We start from the raw sequence: 20,955 nt of genomic DNA, 5'->3' as shown, positions 1-20,955 counted from the left end.
TCTCTCTCGACTCGTGTCCCCGAGGGAGCTCGGGCCTCGTTGATGAAAAGACCCGCCGAAGATGCCGGGCACTCGATACACGCTCCGTTCTATCGCGCTGAATTAAAGGCAGCGAAAAAAATCAGACGAAAAAGAGAGACGCCGATCGATCGCTCGTTATCGCCAAAGTCTCATCAGCTTACAAACGGTTCTGTGCAATTAAATTGTACAGCGGAGAAAACAAGCTAAAGAAACGTGCGACTCTCTTACAAAGGGAAAAAAAAGCATCTGAGGAACCGTCCTCACGAGCCGCCCTTTCTTCCAAACCGTGAGACGGGCTCAATTTGTTTGTACGAGCGTCGAGCCGAAATCGATCGTCGTCACACTTGTGTGTGCGACAGGCGAGCGTACAGGTAAGATTCCGCGAAAAGCAAACGTATGGAGATAGACTCGCTGCGATCACATCCAATTGTAGCCAGGGTTGGGAAAGTTACTTTGTAAAAGTATCTAGAGTTACAGTTAGTTTTTTTAATGAAAAAGTAACTAGTTACAGTTACAAATTGCTGACCGTCAAAAATAACACGTTACAATAAGTAGTTATTTAGAGAGAGTATCGAGTCGTTACTTTTTCCAGTTACTTTCTTCAGTGCTGTTATTTTAAATTTCGTAATTGTGTAAATTCCTTCAATTTTATAATAAAAGTAGTTTGTTGATTATTATATTTCTCATGTTGTGTATAATTTTTACAAATTAGATCCATTAATTGAAATGAGCAATTCATATTTATTCTTCAAGACTATTAATTAACAACTGGGCTGAGAAATGCCCAGCTGCTCTCGTTCCCAAGTTTTTGCTGCAACTCGAATATCTTTGCATAATATGCTGGCCATGGCATTTTATAAAGCCTCCTCCGAAGATTGAGATTGTTTTATCTGTTGCTTGAATTTTTTATATAACTGAAACCACGCAGCGCATTTCACGCTGTTTTGAAAGAAATCCAGGTCGCGTTCGAAGAGGAGACTATCAGCGCTATTGCATCATTTTATCCTTGTTTTATGTCTAATATACGATACGGACAGATGACGCAATAGCGCGTTTTCCAAATTCCAGCCAGAATAACTGTACGCTTACTGGATATCAAGCATCGCACTAGTCGCGTTATCGCGCTAATCGCGCCAGAAACTGTAAGTCTGAAGTAAACGTAAAGTAACTATTAGAGTAACTATTAAATCAGTTACTAGTTATCAAACGAATGTAATCGAGTTAAGTTACACTAACAGATGGGAAAAAAGGAACGAAATTAAGTTATAGTTACCAAAAAAAAAAAAAAAAAAAAAAAAAGAAGAAGAAATAACTGCAACTGTAACTTCGTCAACAAGTAACGAGTTACTTCCCAACCCTGATTGCAGTCTCAGACACGACGGAGCCGCCGGCCGGACTTCTTCGCGGGCAGTCGCGGATTGGCCCGAGATCGATATACGGCGATCGCGGCTGCACAAGCGACGACGACAAACTGCAGCTTCGCCGCGGCGCAGCCAGCGAATTATTCCCTGAATAATAAACAGCCGCGGATTATAATACTGCGCGCGTGCGCGCCAGCAGAATAGAAGCGGCGCGCGCGCGCGCGACAGCCTTGTTCTACGGCCTGCGCCAATTACTCGGCTCGAACAATCATCATAAATTAGAGCGCGCACGCACACGCGCGCGCGTGCAAGTGCTGTACTGTACAATTAATACGGCCGAGAGTCCCGTGTTCCAGCGATTACATCGAATTATCCACTTTCGCGTTATCGTTGTATGCGCAACCAAGCCGCGCAACATCCTCTCGATCTTCCCGTGCATTTTAACTACTTATTAATTACAGCCCCGATTTACGCGAGTGTATATAGCGAGTGCGCAGCACCGCACACCGGTGAGACATTGTTCCCGCGCGCGGTGTGGAGGGGGTGACGATTGCGAAGTACGAAACGCGCCGTCGCGGCTGCTCGAAATGTTAATGACAATAGCGATAGTGATAATTAATATTGCTTAACCTCTTCAGGGATTCTGTGTAGGCGTATGCGTGTGGTACGCGTTTAGGTTCAATTGTCCCGGTTTGATTGAAATATCGTCGGCAAAGATACAACGAGCATTAAATCCCGCCGCGTAATTTCACGGCAAGAGCAAGAGAGATCTCGCCGTGTGACTGACAGACGTCTCGTACTTGTGTCATGTTGCGAATTAAATCAGCTCTTACTTCGGACTTTGTGACGAAGGACTTTGTGTCATCCCTGAAGGGGTTAAATAAACCCCGCGAATTTCCTGCGTCGCGACGACGAGAGGAAAACAGAAAAGAGCGCGGACCGTCGGAGAAGCGCAAACGCGCGCTCGCGGGTGTTCTCGCTTCCGCGTTTACGCCAAATTATCTACTTTGCGCCGTAATCACGACGGACATCCGGCGAAATCCCCCCTCCCTCCGCAGGACCGTCGGGAGCGCGTTTCCTTTCGTCGTCGTCGTCGTCGTCGTCGTCGTCGTCGTCGTCGCGTTCGCGGCTTATTCGGCGACGCGACTCGCGTCCTCGCACGGTGCATGTCATTAGTCATAATTGGGGATACGTTTCGAGAGTTCCCTCCACTCTCCCCCTCCACGGCCAAATTCACCCTAAGGGGCTCCTCGCATGTCCGTCCGTGATAATTACCTGAGATCATGTTCGCATGATGAGCTGGCAAGCGAAATTGGCTCTCGAGGTACTTTGGCAGGAAGGTGTAGAGACCGGCGATCGGCAGGATATGCAGCACGCTGCTGGCCGTCCTGAACATGAGGATGTCGTTCTTCAGTAGCCTCTTCACCGCGTTAGGAAAGTCTGCAACAGCGCCGGTCAAAGTGTTGCGGCACGTAACGCGGAGTGCGTGCGGGAACGTCGCTCGGCTCGGCCCGTATCGAGGGCGATCCTGTCTACGTAATTTGACGGATTTCTATCGGTCGAGTATCGAACGTACCGAAATTTTGCGAACCTGGTTCGCTCCCCCCTCCCCTCTTCTAAAAGCTCCATCAAGCTCGAGAGACCGGTGAAGCGATCGTCCCGCTCTGACGCTGCTCACAGTCGTTTTTTTTTCGCGAGTAAAACGCAAAAATCTCGAAGATTGATCCGACGTCACACGCATTAACCCTTTCACTGCTGAATTAACTTCCCTTGAGAAAATTATTAAAATATTTGGTGGTCCCGCGTTTTCTTGGATCGCTGATTACGAATCTAAAGTCAGATTTGTAAAATTCAAAATGACGGACTCAATATGGCGATCATAATGTACGAAATTGAGAAAAATTCTGATTATTATTGATGATATATCGGGTTTTTCGAGTCGCTGATTACGAATCTTTTGAGTAAAATAATATTGATAGTATGGATAAGATTGGAGATACAGAATGAAAAAACTAGGAAAATAGAGCTAAAAAGAAAAAATGTGCAAAAAAATCAAATTTCGGCCGTTTTTGTAGAAATATTTGTTTATAAAAAAGAATCTAACCTGCAAAAAAATACTGAAAAAAAATGTATGTTTTCGTACAACATCAGAAAAATATTTGGTGAAAATTTCAGACCTCTACATTCAATACTCTCCGAGGAATCGATTTTTCCCTAAAAAGAGCATCTTTTTCAACTTTGATTCGTTACAAATAATCACAAATGGATAATTGGGTAAATAAAAACCCATTGGAGTATGTCGGACAACTATTCAGTCATCTGGAAAACTCAAACCCCCGGTTAGTTCTTCAAAATTATGCGACATTCACAACGCAAAATTGAATCAAGAAAAGGTGGGAAGTATACTACTTCCCACTAACAGTGAAAGGGTTAAGGAACTAATCGTCTAATTAGACGGATAATCGCCCGCTAATCCCATTATTCATCCGTGTTAATTATTTAACACGCACCCCGAATCGCGGCGCGCAAGCATCGGTTACGCGTTCCTCCGCCGGTCTGCGGCGATGTTACGACGTCAGTTCTTCCCGAGGAACCACACGCTCCGGCCATTGCGATCTCTTCATCAAAGAGACAAAGGAACCGGACGACCGTGTTCGGTGCTCGATACAGGACGGGTGAATGTATCGGTCGTTGACTCGAGGTGTTAAGTGTCTCTCATGGGCGAAGGTTACGCAAGGCTCAGCAATATCTCAGCCGCGATCCGGCTTCGCGGGTGCATCTCGCGGCTCGGCATGCGGGGACATGGTTATCTCTCTCTCTCTCTCTCTCTCTCTCTCTCTCTCTCTCTCTCTCTCTCTCTCTCTCTCTCTCTCTCTTTCATTCGTCTTGGTCGTCGTCGTCGTCGTCGTCTGATCACCGCGTCCGTCTGGAGCGTCGCGCGATTACCCGGCGAATATCAGACGGAGCTGCCGGATTCTGTCGATTCCCCGTGTATTTACGAGCTCGATTACGAGGGGCGAGCTAATTAGCCAACTATCGCGCGTCTCTCTCTTCCTCGGCCTTCTACCTTGTAATCGTTTCCTCCTCCGAGGACACGAGAGGACTCACGGCGCAGATACGAAGTTGCGCGGGAAAGGCGGAAAGAAGCCGCGCGACGGGTGGAGATAAAGAAGGCGATGCGCTCGCACGGTGATTCTGAATTATAGAACGTCGAACGTCGTCCTGCGGCTGATCCCGCGAGCCTGCGAGCAATTTCAGCCGACGACGACGACGTTTACCGGCAGTTCCGTCGGAATTAACGCGCGCCCGTATCGGCGGAGATCGATGCGTCGCGCGGACTTTTACGCGCGCTCTCGCCAGACGAAGGTGAGCACTCGGTTCTATGTGTGCGAGCGAACGTATTGACCCATTGAAACGTACAGAACCGCTCAGAAGCCCGCTACAGTCCGCGCACCACGGAGAGCGTCCGCACGCCCGACGATTAAGAGAACGACCGTTATCGCGGCGAAGTCCCGCGGAACGATCAGGGCGAGTCGATAAACGCGCTCGCGAGCATCCCTCCGATTTACAGTTCCATTCGAATGCTCCAACGAGGGAGCGTCTCGGTGTTTCACCGCCCTCGACGAGTTTCGACCGCGAGCTGCGGTTCGACTCGAAATAATGGATCTCTCTCTCTCTCTCTCTCTCTCTCTCTCTCTCTCTCTCTCTCTCTCTCTCTCTCTCTCTCGAATCTAACCCGACGCATTCCGAGGCTAATCGCTGGGAAGCTGGTCGAACCGCCCAGAGCTGAGAGACGAGCCGGACATCAGAAAGTAAAAAGCAATCGAAAGTCGACGCGATCCTGGGAAACGTCATTTCCCAAGATTATATTCTGACTGCAGCTCCGATTAAAATACGAATGCACCGGTGAAATTGTATCCCCTCAACGCGGAAAGAAGACGACCAGAGAGGTGGAGAGATTTAACCTTTCCGAGATCGATGGCGGTTAATCTGAAATTTCGAGGGGACACGTCGAGGAGCCCCCGAGGCGACCTCGACGGAGATCGGGGGCCCGTCTATCGGACGGTTTGCTCCTGAGACCGGAGGAAGAAGAGCCGACGAGAGAACATCGCCGATTCCCTTGTCCGAGGAGCAGAAGAGGCGATTCATGCGCCGCACATGGCTGGCTTTTTTGCACGACGCTGCATCGGCTCCGCGTGTGTGCGTAACCTCGCGCGTGCAAACGTGGCCGCGCACCTAGAGGTGCCTAGGAGAGGCCTCCTAGACAAGAGAGAGAGTCCAGCTAGACCGGTCGCGGCAACCCCGCGCAGGGATGTCCCGCAGACCATGAGTAGACAAACGTGACTAACATTGCGCCGCGAGTATTACCGCCGGCCGGCCCTTAAAGGCCCGAACGCGCAGGAGCCGCCCGACGGATCAGCTCGCATCGCGCGCATCTGTCTGAATAATATATCTCCTTTTCTCTCCTTTGCTTTTGCTCTCGCGGATACCGATCGATTGCCCGGTCGCGACGAAGTCGCGACTTTCTGTCGCGGCCGAGAGAGTCTGCGATCGAACCAAACGGCGGAGTCGCGCGCCTCTCCGCGAGCCATCCGCGAGGAGTACATCCGGACGCGCAAGTTTCGACGACGCTCGTTTCACAAATATACGCGAGAAACACGCGGAAAATTCCTCGCCGGGCGAGCTAACACGCGGCGTGTGCGTTGTGCGATTAATAAAACATTAGCGGCCGAACGAGTGTTAGATGCTAAAACAGGCTCTCGTGTAGGCGACTCGCCGAATTAAGCGCGATGGTTTGGTAATGCGGGTCGTAGAGCGGGCGCGTGTATAGGCCAACCGAGAGAGGGAGAGAGAGAGAGAGAGAGAGAGAGAGAGGGAGAGAGAGAGAGAGAGGGGGGAGAGGGGGAGAGAGAGAGAGAGAGAGAAAGACAAGGAGAAGGGAGATAGAGACACAGAGGGAGAGGCGGAGAGTACGAAAAGAAAAAACAAATTCAAAAGGAAAAAGGAAGGAGAAGGAAAGGAAGCGGAGTGAGAGACACACGCATGTAGCTATGTGCGTACACGCGCGCCACGTACACGCGTGCGTGTCCACCGCCGCCTCTATGCACGACGCGTGACCGTGAACTTGCCCCACCTCGTGCACGAGTCGGTCAGTCATTATTATTAACGCACACACGGAGAGAGAGAGAGAGAGAGAGAGAGAGAGAAAGAGAGAGAGAGAGAGAGAAAGAGAGAGAGAGCGAGCGGCGGCGTGCGAGCGACGCTCTCATGCGTCCGCGCGGGCGCATTCACGCATGCACGTGCGTATGCACACGCGTGAGCGCATCATCCTCTTCCTCACGAGGGAGAGAGCGCGCGCGCGCCCGAGGATCCGTTAAAGGAGCATCCGAGCGGTTTCAGGGGCTTTCGGGCGTCGGAACGAGCCGCACGTCGGCGACGGATTTATGCGCGATCGCGCAGCATCGCGTGGAAATTAGAGTCACGTTCTACGCAGCGGCCTCTCCGTTGCGTGCGCGTGTGTCCTTTCGCACAAAAGAGAGGAGGAAGAAGAAATCTCCGGTCATGGGAGAGACTCCGTGCCGAAATAACCCCAGCGACCGGATATCGACTGTACAGCCCATATTAGCCTGGTTTGAGAGATTTGAAATATCTCCATTATAAAAGGAGGTTTTGGTTATAATTTAATTGTAAAAAAAAAACGAGGGAAAAGAAGATTTGAAAAATTTGCCGCGACACTCTCTGAAATCGTTCTCTTCGGAACGACCACCGACCGTCTGACACTTCAAGTTCCACTTTTCTCAGACGTCGCGTGCAACATTGTCTCAGCCACGGGAATCATATTAGCATATTTAGCGTTCGATACAAGTCCAGAATGCAGCTCCTGGTGCAATGCGTTATCGCCGCGGTAATAAATAATTTCGAAGGTCTGCGCGGCGCGTACGTGTGTGAGCGAAGCTCATAGAGAGTGAGAATTCACGCAGCGCGCGAGTAACAAGCCGCGAAAGCTGTGTGTGCGAGATAGCGCGCGTGTGTCGTTCGACGCACCGCTTACATAATTCGCGATTATCCGCAAGCGCTGCCTTATTAGCGCGACTACTTTATACATCGGCGGAAAGACGAATGATGCACTCCGATTGACGCGCGAGCGCGCTCGACGTGTTAATTTTACAACGTGTTAAATCCCCCCCCCCCTCGCCCCGTTGATTCAGCTCGGGCCGGTAGGCCGGGAGAAATCAGAGAAGAGATAATCGGGTCAAGGTGATCGGATCGCAAACGAAGCATGAAACACCGTCTGCAAAGAGGCGACTTTCAGCAGCTCGGAAGCAGCTCGGAGTCGGCTCGGCTCGAAACGGCAGCGACGTCGACGAAACGACGACGCGACGGAGCAAAAAAGCGAACAACGAGAAGAGGAGAGACACGAGGAAAAAAAAAAAAAGAACGAAGAGCCAACACGACGCGAACACGCAAAAATCTAATCAAGAACGAGACCGGATTGTTCACGGTTGCCGAGTCCGCGAGACTCGTTCGAGCCGGCGGTTCTGCGTCTCTTTATCCGCGCGGACAGCCTAATCGCGCGCTAGCGAGCGCGCGGCTAACTTTTTTACAGGCTCGCCGAAACCTGTAAATTGCGACGAGGGAGAGCGACAGAGAGCGACAGAGAGAGAGAGAGAGAGAGAGGGAGGGAGGGAGGGAAAAAGAGAGAGAAGCAGAAAGAATCTGCTGCTGGCACTTCCCCCGATCGCACGCACTGACGGTGCGCGTTTTATATAGCGAGCAACGGCGCCGCGCCACCGAAATTCGCCATTGACCTTGGAGCGCGGGGGCTTATACTTGAAAGATCATCCGATCGGTTTATTCCTCCTTTTACGCGCATACCGATGATACAGCCGGCCGCATACATTATACGCGACCGCGCGACCAGCCGGCGAGACCGACATCGGAAACTCCGTCGACACGCGTCTGTGCGATTCACCCCCGTCGTCGGGGGTGGACGAGCGTTAAGCGCGAAAGCTTGTCGGACTCTGTTGTTTCGTCAGGTGCGTATCAAAGATCTGTCGTTTTTCCGTCGAATTCTCGCGGGATCTTTCAGCGCGTTAACGCCGCGACTACCGCAACTACAATCACAGCGCGATCTGTTTCTACAAGTTAGGACAAGGTAATAGGTAATTTTTGAAAAAATATTTATCTATTCACTTTAATTCTATATATTCAACGCCCTTTAAGAACATGAAATGCAAAAAATATGAATAGACGCATCGGGGTAATTTTTATTAAGAGAGATCGCGAACCGTTCGTTTTGCTCGAGTTCTCGTTAGATATCCGAAAGGACACCGAGTCGATGTTGTTCGTTTGATTCGTGAAGATGATCAATCCTTCGTAATCAAACCACTTTATATTCTAGCGACAAATCTTTCGCGATTTAACAAACCATCAGAATTCCATCCGTGCGCGTAAACCTTCCCGCTCAATTTTCACCGACGTCTCATATTTCCATCGCGACGCGCATCCGCGTGATAATCGAGGGTTTTCCTTTTTCCCTTTTTGATGATCACCGCACATAGCGAGTCAACGGAATAAAACGGAAGAGACCGAGACGGAAGAACACGACACGAGGCAAAGGCGCGAAGCGTCGGCACGGCCGGGGCACCGGAATCTGCTAAGGCCGGCGCTGCGCCGTCGCCTTGATGCGCAACATAAATATGCGTATAAGAGGACGCGCATTATCCGCGGGCCGTAGGCGAAATCGCTCGTCGTGAGCTCCCGATTAACTTACGAAGAGTACATTGTCTCCGACTTCTATTTGCATTCTCGTTAGCCTTCGATTCCGCCGCGGCAAGTGGCCGCGCGCTGAATTTCGTCGCGCGCGCGCGCGCGCGCGCGATGTAAACCATTGACGTTATCTGCCGGTCGTTTGCGAGCCGGCGATCGCGCAATTGCAACGACCATTATCGCGGGATCGGATCCCGCGGATGTGCCGGTTATTGCGCCTCTTGATTTTCGCGCACGATTTATCAGCGCGTCCTCGCCGTGCCGACGACGCCGACGTTGGCGACACGGCGTTATCACGCGCGCGGCGCGTTTATCCGCGCCGTAAGTTGCCGCGCCGCGGCAGTGTGTATCGAGTGCGTCATCGGGCGTGGGATATCATAATCGTAGAGCGAGCGCGCGAATCGTGCAGAAAGAAAGATTCGCGGCCGCGAACGACGCGCCGGCTAAATTTACGCGCGCGTTACTCGCGGCGGAACCGCGAGACGAGAATAAACCGATATCACACCGCTGTCGCGGCAGCGACCGTATCCTTTTTATTCCTCGCGAGGAGACGAGTCCTCGGCGAGAGAGAGAGAGAGAGAGAGAGAGAGAGAGAGAGAGAGAGGATAGAGAGCGAGAGAGAGAGAGAGAGAGGATAGAGAGGAGAGAGTTCACCCGGGGAGTCGCGAGATAGAGATGGAGGACGAAGGAGAGCGAAAGCGACCGGGAACGAGAGAGAGAGAGACAGAGAGGGGGGGAGGAGAGAGGAGAGGAGAGAGACATGGCTGTGCCACAAAGCAGCTTACGGCGAGCCATAAAAACAGATTAAGTCGGCGCGCGATCCGATGGCGCGCGGCAAGTCCGAAACGCCGGCTCTCGCGCTGACGAGCGCGCGATCAGAGCTCGCAGGATAAATCAGGACTTACCTCGGAGACTAGGCTTTGGAGCGTCCGCTCGTCTCGGCGGTGTTCTGCTCTTGGGCAACCGCGTCGGGAACGCGAACATTCCTATACTGACCAGCATCAGCATCGCCGATATTAGCACCAGACCTGGAACAAGACCGGGCAGGAGATTGGAAACAGGTCCATGACAAAGCAAAATCACGTCGACGGAAAGTGCGAAAACTCTTCCTTCCCACGGATAATTGTTTGATTATTAGATCATTAGAGGGGGATCAAAAATATGTAATCAAATTAGGCACACGCGTAACACGTAATTTTTATGATAAAAATAAGTGTACTCTCATACGCGTATTATTATTGTTATTATTATTATTATCGTTAACGTTATTTAAATCTGCGTGCGTTCAGCATTTTTATCGAGCCGCGACGAGCAGCAACGCGAACGAGCGGAAACGCTCGAGAGAGAGAGAGAGAGAGAGAGAGAGAGAGAGAGAGAGAGAGAGAGAGAGACTTTCCTCGGCGGAAGTAACGGGGGGTGTATTTTCGTGTCTGAGACCGGCTTACTGAACTCGACCTACGGCCGCCCGCCGTTGTCACGTCTAAGAAATTATTTTTACGTCGCCGACTCTCTCTCTCTCTTTCTCTCTCTTTCTCTCTCTCTCTCTCTCTCTCTCTCTCTCTCTCTCTCTCTCTCTCTCTCTCTCTCTCTCGTTGCGGCGACAAGCGCGAGAAACCAGTCGAAGCACCGCTAATAGCACGTACGCTCTCTCGTGACGAATGCGGATAGATTTGTCTATATGCGCACAGTGGCTAAATGCGCACTCAAGAACGACGAAGGTCGAGCGACTTTCAGCCTCAGGACTTGCTTTTTCTTCCTATTTTTTTCTCCTTCTCTTCTTGCCTCAACTCTGCAAGATTCGGCGTTTTATTAAAATTCCCGATAAGTTGATTATACTGCACGCTCCGCGAAGCGGTCGGAGTGCTTTTTTCCGAAATAATCGAGTCAAAAGAGAGAGAGAGAGAGAGAGAGAGAGAGAGAGAGAGAGAGGGGGGAGGGAGGGGGAGAGAGGGAGGGGGAGAGAGAGGGGGGAGGGAGAGAGAGAGAGAGGGAGAGAGGGAGAGAGGAAGAGAGGGAGAGAGAGGGAGAGAGAGAGAGAGGGCGAGAGGGGGGAGCAAACGAGAGAGGGGGGCGGGTGGCACTATTGCTGTTGTCGAATCGATTCCTTCTTCATTTCGGTCGGAAGGAAGGAAGTCACTTCGGTGTTCGTCGTGTCGCATCCTTTCCAATAAGTAACGTAACGTGCTGAAGCTTACTTACCGAGCCACCAAGCGCCGACCCATCGAGGATCCATCGGCGTGATCGGCGGATTCACGGACAGGTTAGCGTAGAGCATGGTGCACATGGAACCCAGGATAAATCCCAACGCCGGACCGAGGATCCGTACTCCGATGGTGATCGCTGTCGCAAAAAATGAAAACCGTCGGAGAACTCTGTAATTCGCGTTCCCGAAGGCGACGGTTCGCCTTTGAGGCGATCACGAAAAAATACTCGAAGCTGAACGTCACGAAAATGAGGATCCCTCAGAATTCCCCTTCAAATAACACACGAATAGGTATCCGATTTATACAGAAGGAGCGCATGTAGAAAAATGCGTATGGAAGAAGCATGCGCGTACAGGGATGGAATTGCAGGATGGAAAATATACGGGGAAGGACGAGGATAGCGATCTACGGGGGGATGAAAAGACTTACCAAAGTACAAGGGGCTCTCCCTGCTGGCGACGTTATCGTCGATATACGGTATACCGAGGGTGTACACCGCCGTTTGGCCCATCCCCACGCCGAGCAGCGATACGAAAAATATCGCGAGCACCACCGTGGTGATCTTGCCCTGTATCCTCTGCTCCGTGAGGAAGTCGCCCTCGCAGTAGTTCACCGAGTTGGTCTGCGGCGCGGTCATCGCCGGGATCCACCTTCGCGAGAACGGGCGAACAGAAAACGGACGTGGAGATCAAATCAATAAAGCGGTGCGCGTCCACTCCGCCGTGGATCACCCATGGAACGTTCGTTAACGCGAGCGTCATTTAATCCTCGACGGGGGAGGGGGGAGGGGGAACTCGGGGAAATGCAAAGTTATCCGCAGGATACAACGACGGCCCGTGGGCCGTTGATATCGGAACTACCGACGACCTATTTCTGCCGATAAGCGATCGAGGTCGAGGTTTTTGAAAAAGTACTCTCTAAAAAGTATGCAAATACCGGCGAATTATGCACGGTCGAAATGTCTGTCCAAGTCTCCGACAATTTTATTCAACGATCGCCGGGAGAATATAAAACGTGTCGTTGCGTAAACTCGAGAGTGATTCTTCTCGTATTTTTATTGCATTCGTTTCTATCGTAAGAGCCTGTCCGTCGCCGTATTTCAGACTCGGTTTGTCACACAGGTGTGGCCGCTGGTAGCGGCAGGGGGAGAGATTTCGGCGCCGACAGGATCTTCGCGAGCGCGAGGAGAGAAGCGGCGATAATTATTCCCCGAGAATCACTGAGATTCCCGTAGAGCTCAGCTTCGCATGATCGCGCATTTGCATGTCGTCCGCGCTCAAAGCTCGTCGCCGGAGCTCGGCGGGCGCGATTAATTATACATGCGAGTCAACTCGCGCCGGAACGCCCGCGTCTCCGAAATTCGCCCGGATAGCTCGCCGATAACTATTGTCCCGCTCCACTCTGGAGTGTAATCAAGCACTTCCGGTAACCCCGAGCCAGGAAACCGACACCCACGTGCCACGAGACGGCCGAGGCAGCAAACAGCGCGCGCGAACGCGCCTCGTTTTTCGCGAGGGCGACGATAAGCGCAGCTGCACACACGCATGGCGGCGCAACAACCGACGCAACAATGAGCGCGCGTGCGCGAGATACCGAGAAAACGTAATCGACATTGCTCCGTTTTATTACCGCGTTAAATTGTGCGGATCAGTTCCAGCATTCCGCGCCGCGCCGGCCGCGGAATTTCATTGCGCCCGGCGATGGACAGCGCTCTCGCATTATGTAACGTCGATCGCCGTTCAAAGACGGACAAAGGGAGAAGCTAAGCCCTTCTCCTCTTCCTGCCTCCTCGAAAAATAAGGGAGCTCGATCATCGTCATGAGAGAAACAGTTCCGTCGCGGCCGAACCGCCTCACCCGTTCAACCCCGCGAGAGTTTCCCCGACGCACACTGGTCCCCCCTCCCCCCCCGGGAGATACGTTATGTTTCAAAAGTCTGTACAAATCTCAAATCTCAATGAATCTCTTCAAGTATTTTCCTTTTAAACGTTCATCAGTGAATCTGTAATAAATTACACGAGCTCGATTTTCGATGCCTTGACTGGCTGGATCTGGAGATCTCGCCTTGACTTGACAATTAATTGAAAAATGTAATTGTACAATGATTTTTTCATTGCGATTGTAAAAAAAACGAAGGGCATATTAGTTCTCAGCGATCTCAAGAACCTCCTTATACGTACTTTTTTGCAAATTTATCAAATTTTGATATTTTGTGTCTACCATCTTAGTCCGCCATTTTGATTTTTCATTTGGTTGAAATTTTTGCTTTTGATTAGACAAACAATTTCTCGAATGTCTAATCGAAAATTGAGCTCGTGTAATTTGTTACAAATTCACTGATGAACGTTTAAAAAGAAAATGGTTGAAGAGATTCATTGAGATTTGAGATTTGTACAGACTTTTGAAACAACGTATCTCCCGGGGGACCGGTGTGCGACGCCGCGACGCGTGTAATTTGCGAATTCGTTGGTCCGCTATCCGCTATTAGTGACGCCAATCGAGTCGGTAGTTAGACCAGGTACGAGAGAAAAGATCGCTTAAATTAACGCGACGATGAAGGAGCCAAAAGCGGTTTGGCCGAGATAAGCAGAATTCCCGTTTGTCATGAAGCGAATTCAGTTTCGAGGGCTCGGGCTTCTCTTTCTTCCTCTGTCTCTCTCTCTCTCTCTCTCTCTCTCTCTCTCTCTCTCTCTCTCTCTCTCTCTCTCTCTTTCTCCCGCTTTCTGCTTTGCTTTCTGCAAATTTTATTAAGTCGCGGACAGAGGAGGAAGCGATCGGTCCATTCAACGCGACAATGAACGAGCTTTCATCCGGAATTGATAGAATTCGCGACTGCGGGGATTCACTTCGCCAGCGATCGTCAGCACCTTCGCTGATCTCTCACGGGGAATATGGAGCGAGACACAAAAGTCACGTGTTTCTCATGCGTTTCGTCACGATTTCACGATTTCGATGCGAGGGAATGAAAGATTCAATCGTACGATACAATACGTACCGCTCGAGCCTGACAATATAATGCAAACGGATCGGCCCGGCGAGTTCGGCGATCGCCGATAACACCGTGGGATTTAATTCCACGCTCTGGCAGGTAAGCGCGATTTATTTGTTCTTTCCCCGGTGATTCACCGCCGTCGGGTCGGCTCGGCTACTATTTAATCGCGCGGGTCCAAAGGCCGCAGACCGAGGCATTTCTCTTTCTCTCTACGTTATGACGGATCGCCGAGCATCGCGCGCGCCCGCGAACAAGAATTCGAGCAAGAGCTCGGAACCTAGCCGAGAGAATCGAGCAAGGCGGAGGCGGATAATCCGAAGAAGCCGGGGCAATAGCCGACTACTCACCCGTCCAACGTGCTGTTCTCCGACCTTTCCTGGAACTTGCAGAGGTTCGCCGGTATCGGGTGGGTATTGTTGGGTCCGCTCTCACCGTTGAACAGCATTTCGTTCTGGTGAATCAGCTGTTCGCCGAAAATAAAATGGGGTATCGAGCAGGTGAACGAGCTCACAGCGAAGAGGATCATGCCCCAGGCTATCCACTTGGGCCGGTGACCTTGGCCGCCGTAGTACGTCAGCAGCAGGGAGGAGCCGATCTGGCCGATCTCCGTGGCCGACATGATGATGCCCGTCGTCTTCGACTGGATTTGGAAGAGTTTCTCTATTGTCGTGATGACGGACACGAAGTACGTATAGTACATGCCTTGAAGCACCTGCGCATCGACATGACAGAGAAAGATGTCATCGTTACACTCACACACACACACACACACTAACGCTCCGTCGGAGGGGCGGCAAAAGAGGCGATTCGAGGGGAGGGGGGTTCCGAGGAATCAAGGATACTCGCATCGAACTCGCGAGTTACTACCGCGCTCTTAGCCAATAAGTATAGATCGCCACTTCTCGGCGCGTTATCCTTCGCGATTCTGACACCGTTTTGTCTTTCGTTGCTTCCTCATTCAGTGGTAACATTATTCTTGCTCCGCACGGAGGAGAAGGTTTGGCCCGCGAATTAACGCGACGACGAACGAGCCGAGCGCGCTTCGAAGGGAACAGCATTCCTGAGTTCATACAGCCGAATCTGACTGGCAAGAGCCAGAAGTGCGTTTGGCTCGTTCGTTGTCGCGTTAATTCGAGCAAGGTTCGAAAGATTCACCGAGGAAGCGAAAAGTCATTTCTCTAAAGGGGTTCGCAAAATTGGGGAGACGTTCGAATACGCTTACCCAGGTGATGCAGAAGGTCACGAGGAAGGCCTGCTTGGTGGCGAAATACTGCAGCCAGTGGGGCCTGCAGGGACCCCATCCGCAGGACACGTCGGCGTCGTCGAACTCCGTGTGAAGACTGCTCGACTTCTCGTCCGGCACGATCAGCTTGCCGTTTTCCGTGCCGCCGATCCCGTGCAGGTTCCCGTTCGGTATGGAGCCGTTGTTGTTGTGCTGCTTGCCGCAGATCAGTCCATTTCCGTTCGCCATCTTCGGCGGAATGATCGTGAGCGCCTCGACGTTGCCGTTCGACAGGATCTGCGTGTCCTCGCCCGCCATGATTCCGCCGCGATTTCAACCTGGCTCGCGACGCGATCTTCTATCGCGCTTCTTGCTCGCCCTCTCCTGCCTTCCTTCCTTCCTTCCTTCCTTCCTTCCTTCCTTCCTTTCTTCCTGTCCGCCCTACGCGGACCTTTGCGAATGCCACTAGCCCGGATTCCTAGCCCTCGTCGGAGGAACTCGCTGGCCGCCCGCGAGACTCACATTCGTATGGTCAATCTGCAAGCAGAGCAAGGCGGATCGTCAACAGGTGCAGAGAAATCGGCGATGCACACGCGCGCAATGCGAGAAGGACGAGCGTGCCGATCTCAAGGAGTCGAAATTCCACAGGGTAAAAAACAGGAATTCCAAAGCCCACTTTTGGCAAATATTCGTCGAGAGGATTAGAATATGCTTAGAACGTAAGGATTTTCTCTTCTCTCCACGTTCGCCCCCCTTCGCGCGGCAGCAGAGTCCGCAAACTCCACAGGATCGCGTCTCGCAACGAAAATCGTACGTCGTCGAAATTCCTCCTTGAATAAAAAACAACAGTCTCAAGCGAGAGACACCTTCAACGGATATTCGCCTAAAGAAAAAATCTGAGAATCTCAGACAATTTCGAATTTTCCTACAACCCCGTATAGAAATTTCTCAGGATTTTCCCAGATACAGTTTAGATTCCAACTAGAATACCCAAATTTGTCCCAAAAATGGGTTCTCTATCCAGAATCGAAACGGTAATAACGTGTAAATTCCAACCTTTTTTTATTAATGCAATAGGGATAATACAAATGTTTTTTTTTGCCTTAAATTGTTCCGTATTCGGACGTAATATAATACATTTTTGTTTTATACAATGTATAGAATATATTTTTATATTTGGAGATAATTTGATTAATTCGTACATGTGTAATATATTGCTTCAAGTACTTATGCTTTATATATTTACATTTTACAAGTATATGTGTGTCTGCATATATATGTAAAATGTAAATATTTAAGGTATTGTACATTCTTCTATCATAGAATGTAAAATGAAAACCAGAAACATTTTTAGGAAAACGTTGGGAGCGACCAAACAGAATCTGTTTGTGTTTCCCATTTAGAATCGCATTTTTAAAACATTACACTTCTAACTAGAAGCTGTATGGATTTCCCAGTTAGAACCCAAACATATTTCGGGAAATCGGGATAGAACCCAAACAGATTCTAAAACATTTTCTATACAGGGTAAAAGTGTCTTCTTTCCACGCGTTCCTTGTCGCCTCCGCGAGGACTTTCGCGGCAGACTCGCCGGCGAATCCCGCTCCTCCATCGTTCGACAAGGAGAATCGCGCGGAGCCGAACGAGTCGCGAAAAAGCGCGCCGGCCGACGAGTCCGCGCGTCGCTGGATTCCCGGCTTATGCGTGTCCCGCCGCATTATTTATAACTGCAGTCACGCAGGGATCGGCCGCAGCCAGGCCGGCTTCCCTAAAATCTCGCTTTGTTTCACGGGCGACGGGAATTCCGAGCTTCGCTCGCATCCGGCAGTGGCGCGCGCGCGCGCGATTGCTTCATCATCTCTAGCCAGCCGAGAATGTTTACGAGAACCGGTCATCCGTTTCTTCTCCCTTTGCCCCAGCGCCTCCGCCTCCTGCTCCTTTGCTACGCCCGGTATTATTTGTTTGTAAAATACCGAATAAATAATGACGGCAGTGAGCTTGCGGTAAAATGTGCTTTACGGCCGCGCACACGCGGTCGGATCGTGTTGTGAAGAGTTAGTCGGCGCGTTACAACGTAACGCGTTCGGAACGATCGCATTATGACACTTCCGGGCAGCCCGGCCCGATCGAAGCGCGCTACGTCCCGAAGGCGAGAAGAAAAGCGAAAGGAAACATGAAAGGAAGCTACGCCGTATCAAGAAAATGTGTCTATTACGATATGCAGAGGCGAATACGGTGTGATCGCAGCGAGGAAAGCTGCGCCATGCTCGCGAATCTCTTCAGGATAGGATTGTACGGAAAAAAAGATTTGCTAATATACGGACAACTAAAATATCAGCTACGGAAGCAAATTTGCTTGCTTTCACGGCAAAGGATTTAGTTATGATAACCAAAAAATTTACTAATGTATGATATTGGCAAATCTTTTAGCCATCACAATTAAATCTGTTGCTGTAAAAGCAAGCAAATTTACTCTCGCAGCTGATATATTTTAAGCTGTCCATATATTATAACAAATCTTTATTTCCCGTGTGGCAGATGCAAAATGACTATTTCCGGGACACTTTTTAGGCGACAGTTGCAAAATAGGTTGTTAGAAAAAGTTTTAGTTAAATTTGAGAGATAGAGGGAGGATAAGACGAGGCTAAGAGATGTGCACTCGCAACAAACAAATGCATGAATTAGGTACCAACAGAGAGATGTTTGGACATAAACAGTGCGATTGTATTTTTTATCACATGAATGGCTTAGTTGACATCGATTTTCTTAGGTGGCGCGTCGAAAAATTCGACCCTATAAATCGCGGTGACCGCTCTCAGGTTTCTCTCTGGTGCCACTTAGAAACATGAATATTATGATTATGATTTTGTTGAAATTCTGATTTTCCGGGACAGCGGGGAATTAAATTCCTGGACACGGGACAAGTTTAAGAATTCCAGGACATTCCCGGAAATCCCGGCCATCTGGCAACCCTACTTCACGATGCTCGGGTCCGAAGAGCCGAAGCACACTTGGCAGGTTAACCCTTTAACGCCCGACTTTTTTATAAGTGTTTTAAGAATAAAATTTGAGTTTTTTTGAACTGAGACTATAAGTAGTGATAACCCAAAAATAATATCAGAATTTTATATCTACGAAAAGCTACCTTTCCAAGCAGAAACTACTCCCAGAAGTGAAAAATACGCCTGATTGGCTAAATTTTTTTTTAGTTCTAATAATATCTTATAGATCACCATTTAGATAGTCAATCGTCCCTTCATTTTTCGTCGCATAAAAAACTGTAGGTCACCAGGTTTCACGAAAATAGCTTGATTTCTTGATTTTCGTGTCCACCATATTCGATTCGCCATTTTGAATTTCTGTATTCTTTTAATTTCACACTTTGCATCTGAGAAAGTTTCCAAATGTATAAAATTACAACAGATACCAATCTATTTTATAGCGCACTTCTAGACCTAGTCAGTAATAATGCTAACTATGCTTACTTGGAATTTGACGAAACCTGTAATCATTAAAACTGAGCTAAAAACAGACTAAACCGAATCTACATACAATCTATATACTATTTTTTAGAAGAAGAATTCACCTTTACAATGCAGATGCAAAGTAAACGAAAATATCTCCTCTCTTGACTAAGTTATGGATTCTTAAATGCGTTTCTGGTAACTGTAATTACCTACAGTAGCAGGCGTTAAAGGGTTAAACGAGTCGCCGAGGCAGATCGATTCGCATCCCATCGATTTTTCCCGCCGCGAGACCTCTCGCGAGTGCGAAATTCCTCCTCGGCGTTTCCCGAGCCGCGAGAGCCGGCGTGTTTTCACCTCCCCTGTTCTCTGCCTCTCCTCTTTCCTCGCCGTGTGACTTTCGGCGGTGTCGTGTATCCGACGATGCAAAGCGAGCTCCGAAAGCAGCCCGCGATCCGTCAGCCGCCGTCGCGGCTCGTTTTGCGCCTTTTCGTTTTCCATCGACCGCGAGCGGAGCGACCGCGTCGCCTCCATTAGAGGCGAACCCCTTTCTCTCGCGGTCGACTGCGGAATAAGCCGGCCTGAGACACCCTGTAGCCGGCATCCTCTCACTTTCATCGGTGCCCGACTTTCCTCATTTCCCTCGCGTTCCATTCCACCGGCTCTATCGCACCGGTGCGGTTTTCACTGGCAGCGCGCGAGGGACGCTCGTGCACTAGAACGCGCCGCGCTGCACCAGCTGGCTGCAGTGTATATGACGGACGGCGAAGACACCGTTCTCACTTTCGCTTCGGGATTTCTTCGCGGTCGCGCCTCGCGTCGTACGAATGTGTGCGTGCGTGCGTGCGTGCGTACGAGTGCGACTTGCGTATCCACTTGCAGATCGCGGCGAGCGCGAGTAATTAGCAGCGATCTCGCGGACATTGGAGAAATTATGTGGGAAATTTAATCGTTTACGCCTCTCTCTCCCTCTCTCTCTCTCTTTTTATAACACAAAAGAATTATATAAACGTTTCCGAATGTCGTTAGAAACCAAACGGCCTGCGACGGTAACTCCCACTGGCGCGCGACAAGTTTGGAACGTCCATCACATTTAATACACGATTTATTATTATTCCTGCGTGCTTCTTTTATCACATTCTTTTACTTTCGACTGTTAAAAGGCACGCTTTCATCGCCCACTGCACCGTACCGAGTCGTCGGTCCCGTCGCTACTCGCGCTCGACTCAAGTGGAAAAAGTCGCACCCTGTCGGACGGTAAAGCGAGGCGAGGGAAGACGTAGTCGTCGTGTCACTGGCAAGGCGATGCCCACGTCGGAGATGAAATCCCGACGGAACCGATCGGAAAGACAGCCGCTATTTTCAGAATTCGCCAGAGTCGGCAGGCGTTCGCTGCCGAGCGAGCAGCGCGCGCGCGGAAATTGCGGAACATCGTTTGCTCGCGAGAGCGTTGCCGAGACAGTTTTATATCATCGTTAATGGTCTCACGGCGTATGGTGGCTGACCCCTAAAATCTCGGTCTAAGAATACGAATCTGTTTACGGTGCTACGCCGTTTCTACGCGCCATTGACCCCGTAAACGTTTGCCATTCACTGGCGCGCGCGCGCGCGCGCGCGCGCACGCGCCTTCCGCCGCTGCGAACGCGAACATCGGGAGGACGAAGTTCGCGGCCCTCTCGAGACGCGCGCACGCGAGCGGTGCTTTATTCTGCACGCACGCTTTGCCTTTCTAATCTAATAAAATGGCGGATTCCATTTGTTTTTCTCGAGCGAACGTTGCCTCGGTTGCGGAAAATCGAAGATTTGATAACATACGAAGTTTGATCAAAAAGTAGCGAGGATTTTTTACTTTCTCGGAAAGTATTTATTTCATCTTCAATGTCAATCCCGTCTTCTTCAAAGTAGTCCCCCTGTGTGATATT

The 20,955-nt window shown here is 50.3% G+C and overlaps 1 protein-coding gene across 6 annotated transcripts in view; it reads right to left on the bottom strand.

Moving 5' to 3' along the window:
• The window catches only part of Oatp74D (Organic anion transporting polypeptide 74D), a 156,645-nt gene that overhangs the window by 9,386 nt on the left and 126,304 nt on the right, over nt 1-20,955 (bottom strand). For all 6 annotated transcript variants that reach the window (XM_025298696.1, XM_025298697.1, XM_025298698.1 and 3 more), the window contains 6 exons: nt 15,570-16,106; nt 14,695-15,059; nt 11,786-12,006; nt 11,352-11,492; nt 10,058-10,180; nt 2,658-2,822 (listed from right to left, as the gene is read on the bottom strand). In XM_025298696.1, the coding sequence (XP_025154481.1) occupies nt 2,658-2,822; nt 10,058-10,180; nt 11,352-11,492; nt 11,786-12,006; nt 14,695-15,059; nt 15,570-15,887 (1,333 nt within the window). In that variant the 5' untranslated portion in view covers nt 15,888-16,106. The remainder of the gene's footprint in view (nt 1-2,657; nt 2,823-10,057; nt 10,181-11,351; nt 11,493-11,785; nt 12,007-14,694; nt 15,060-15,569; nt 16,107-20,955) is intronic.

The sequence above is a fragment of the Harpegnathos saltator genome, unplaced genomic scaffold (assembly GCF_003227715.2).
Source record: "Harpegnathos saltator strain DR-91 unplaced genomic scaffold, Hsal_v8.6 scaffold235, whole genome shotgun sequence".
NCBI classification, from domain to species: domain Eukaryota; kingdom Metazoa; phylum Arthropoda; class Insecta; order Hymenoptera; family Formicidae; genus Harpegnathos; species Harpegnathos saltator.
This window is presented reverse-complemented; position numbering and strand designations above follow the sequence as displayed.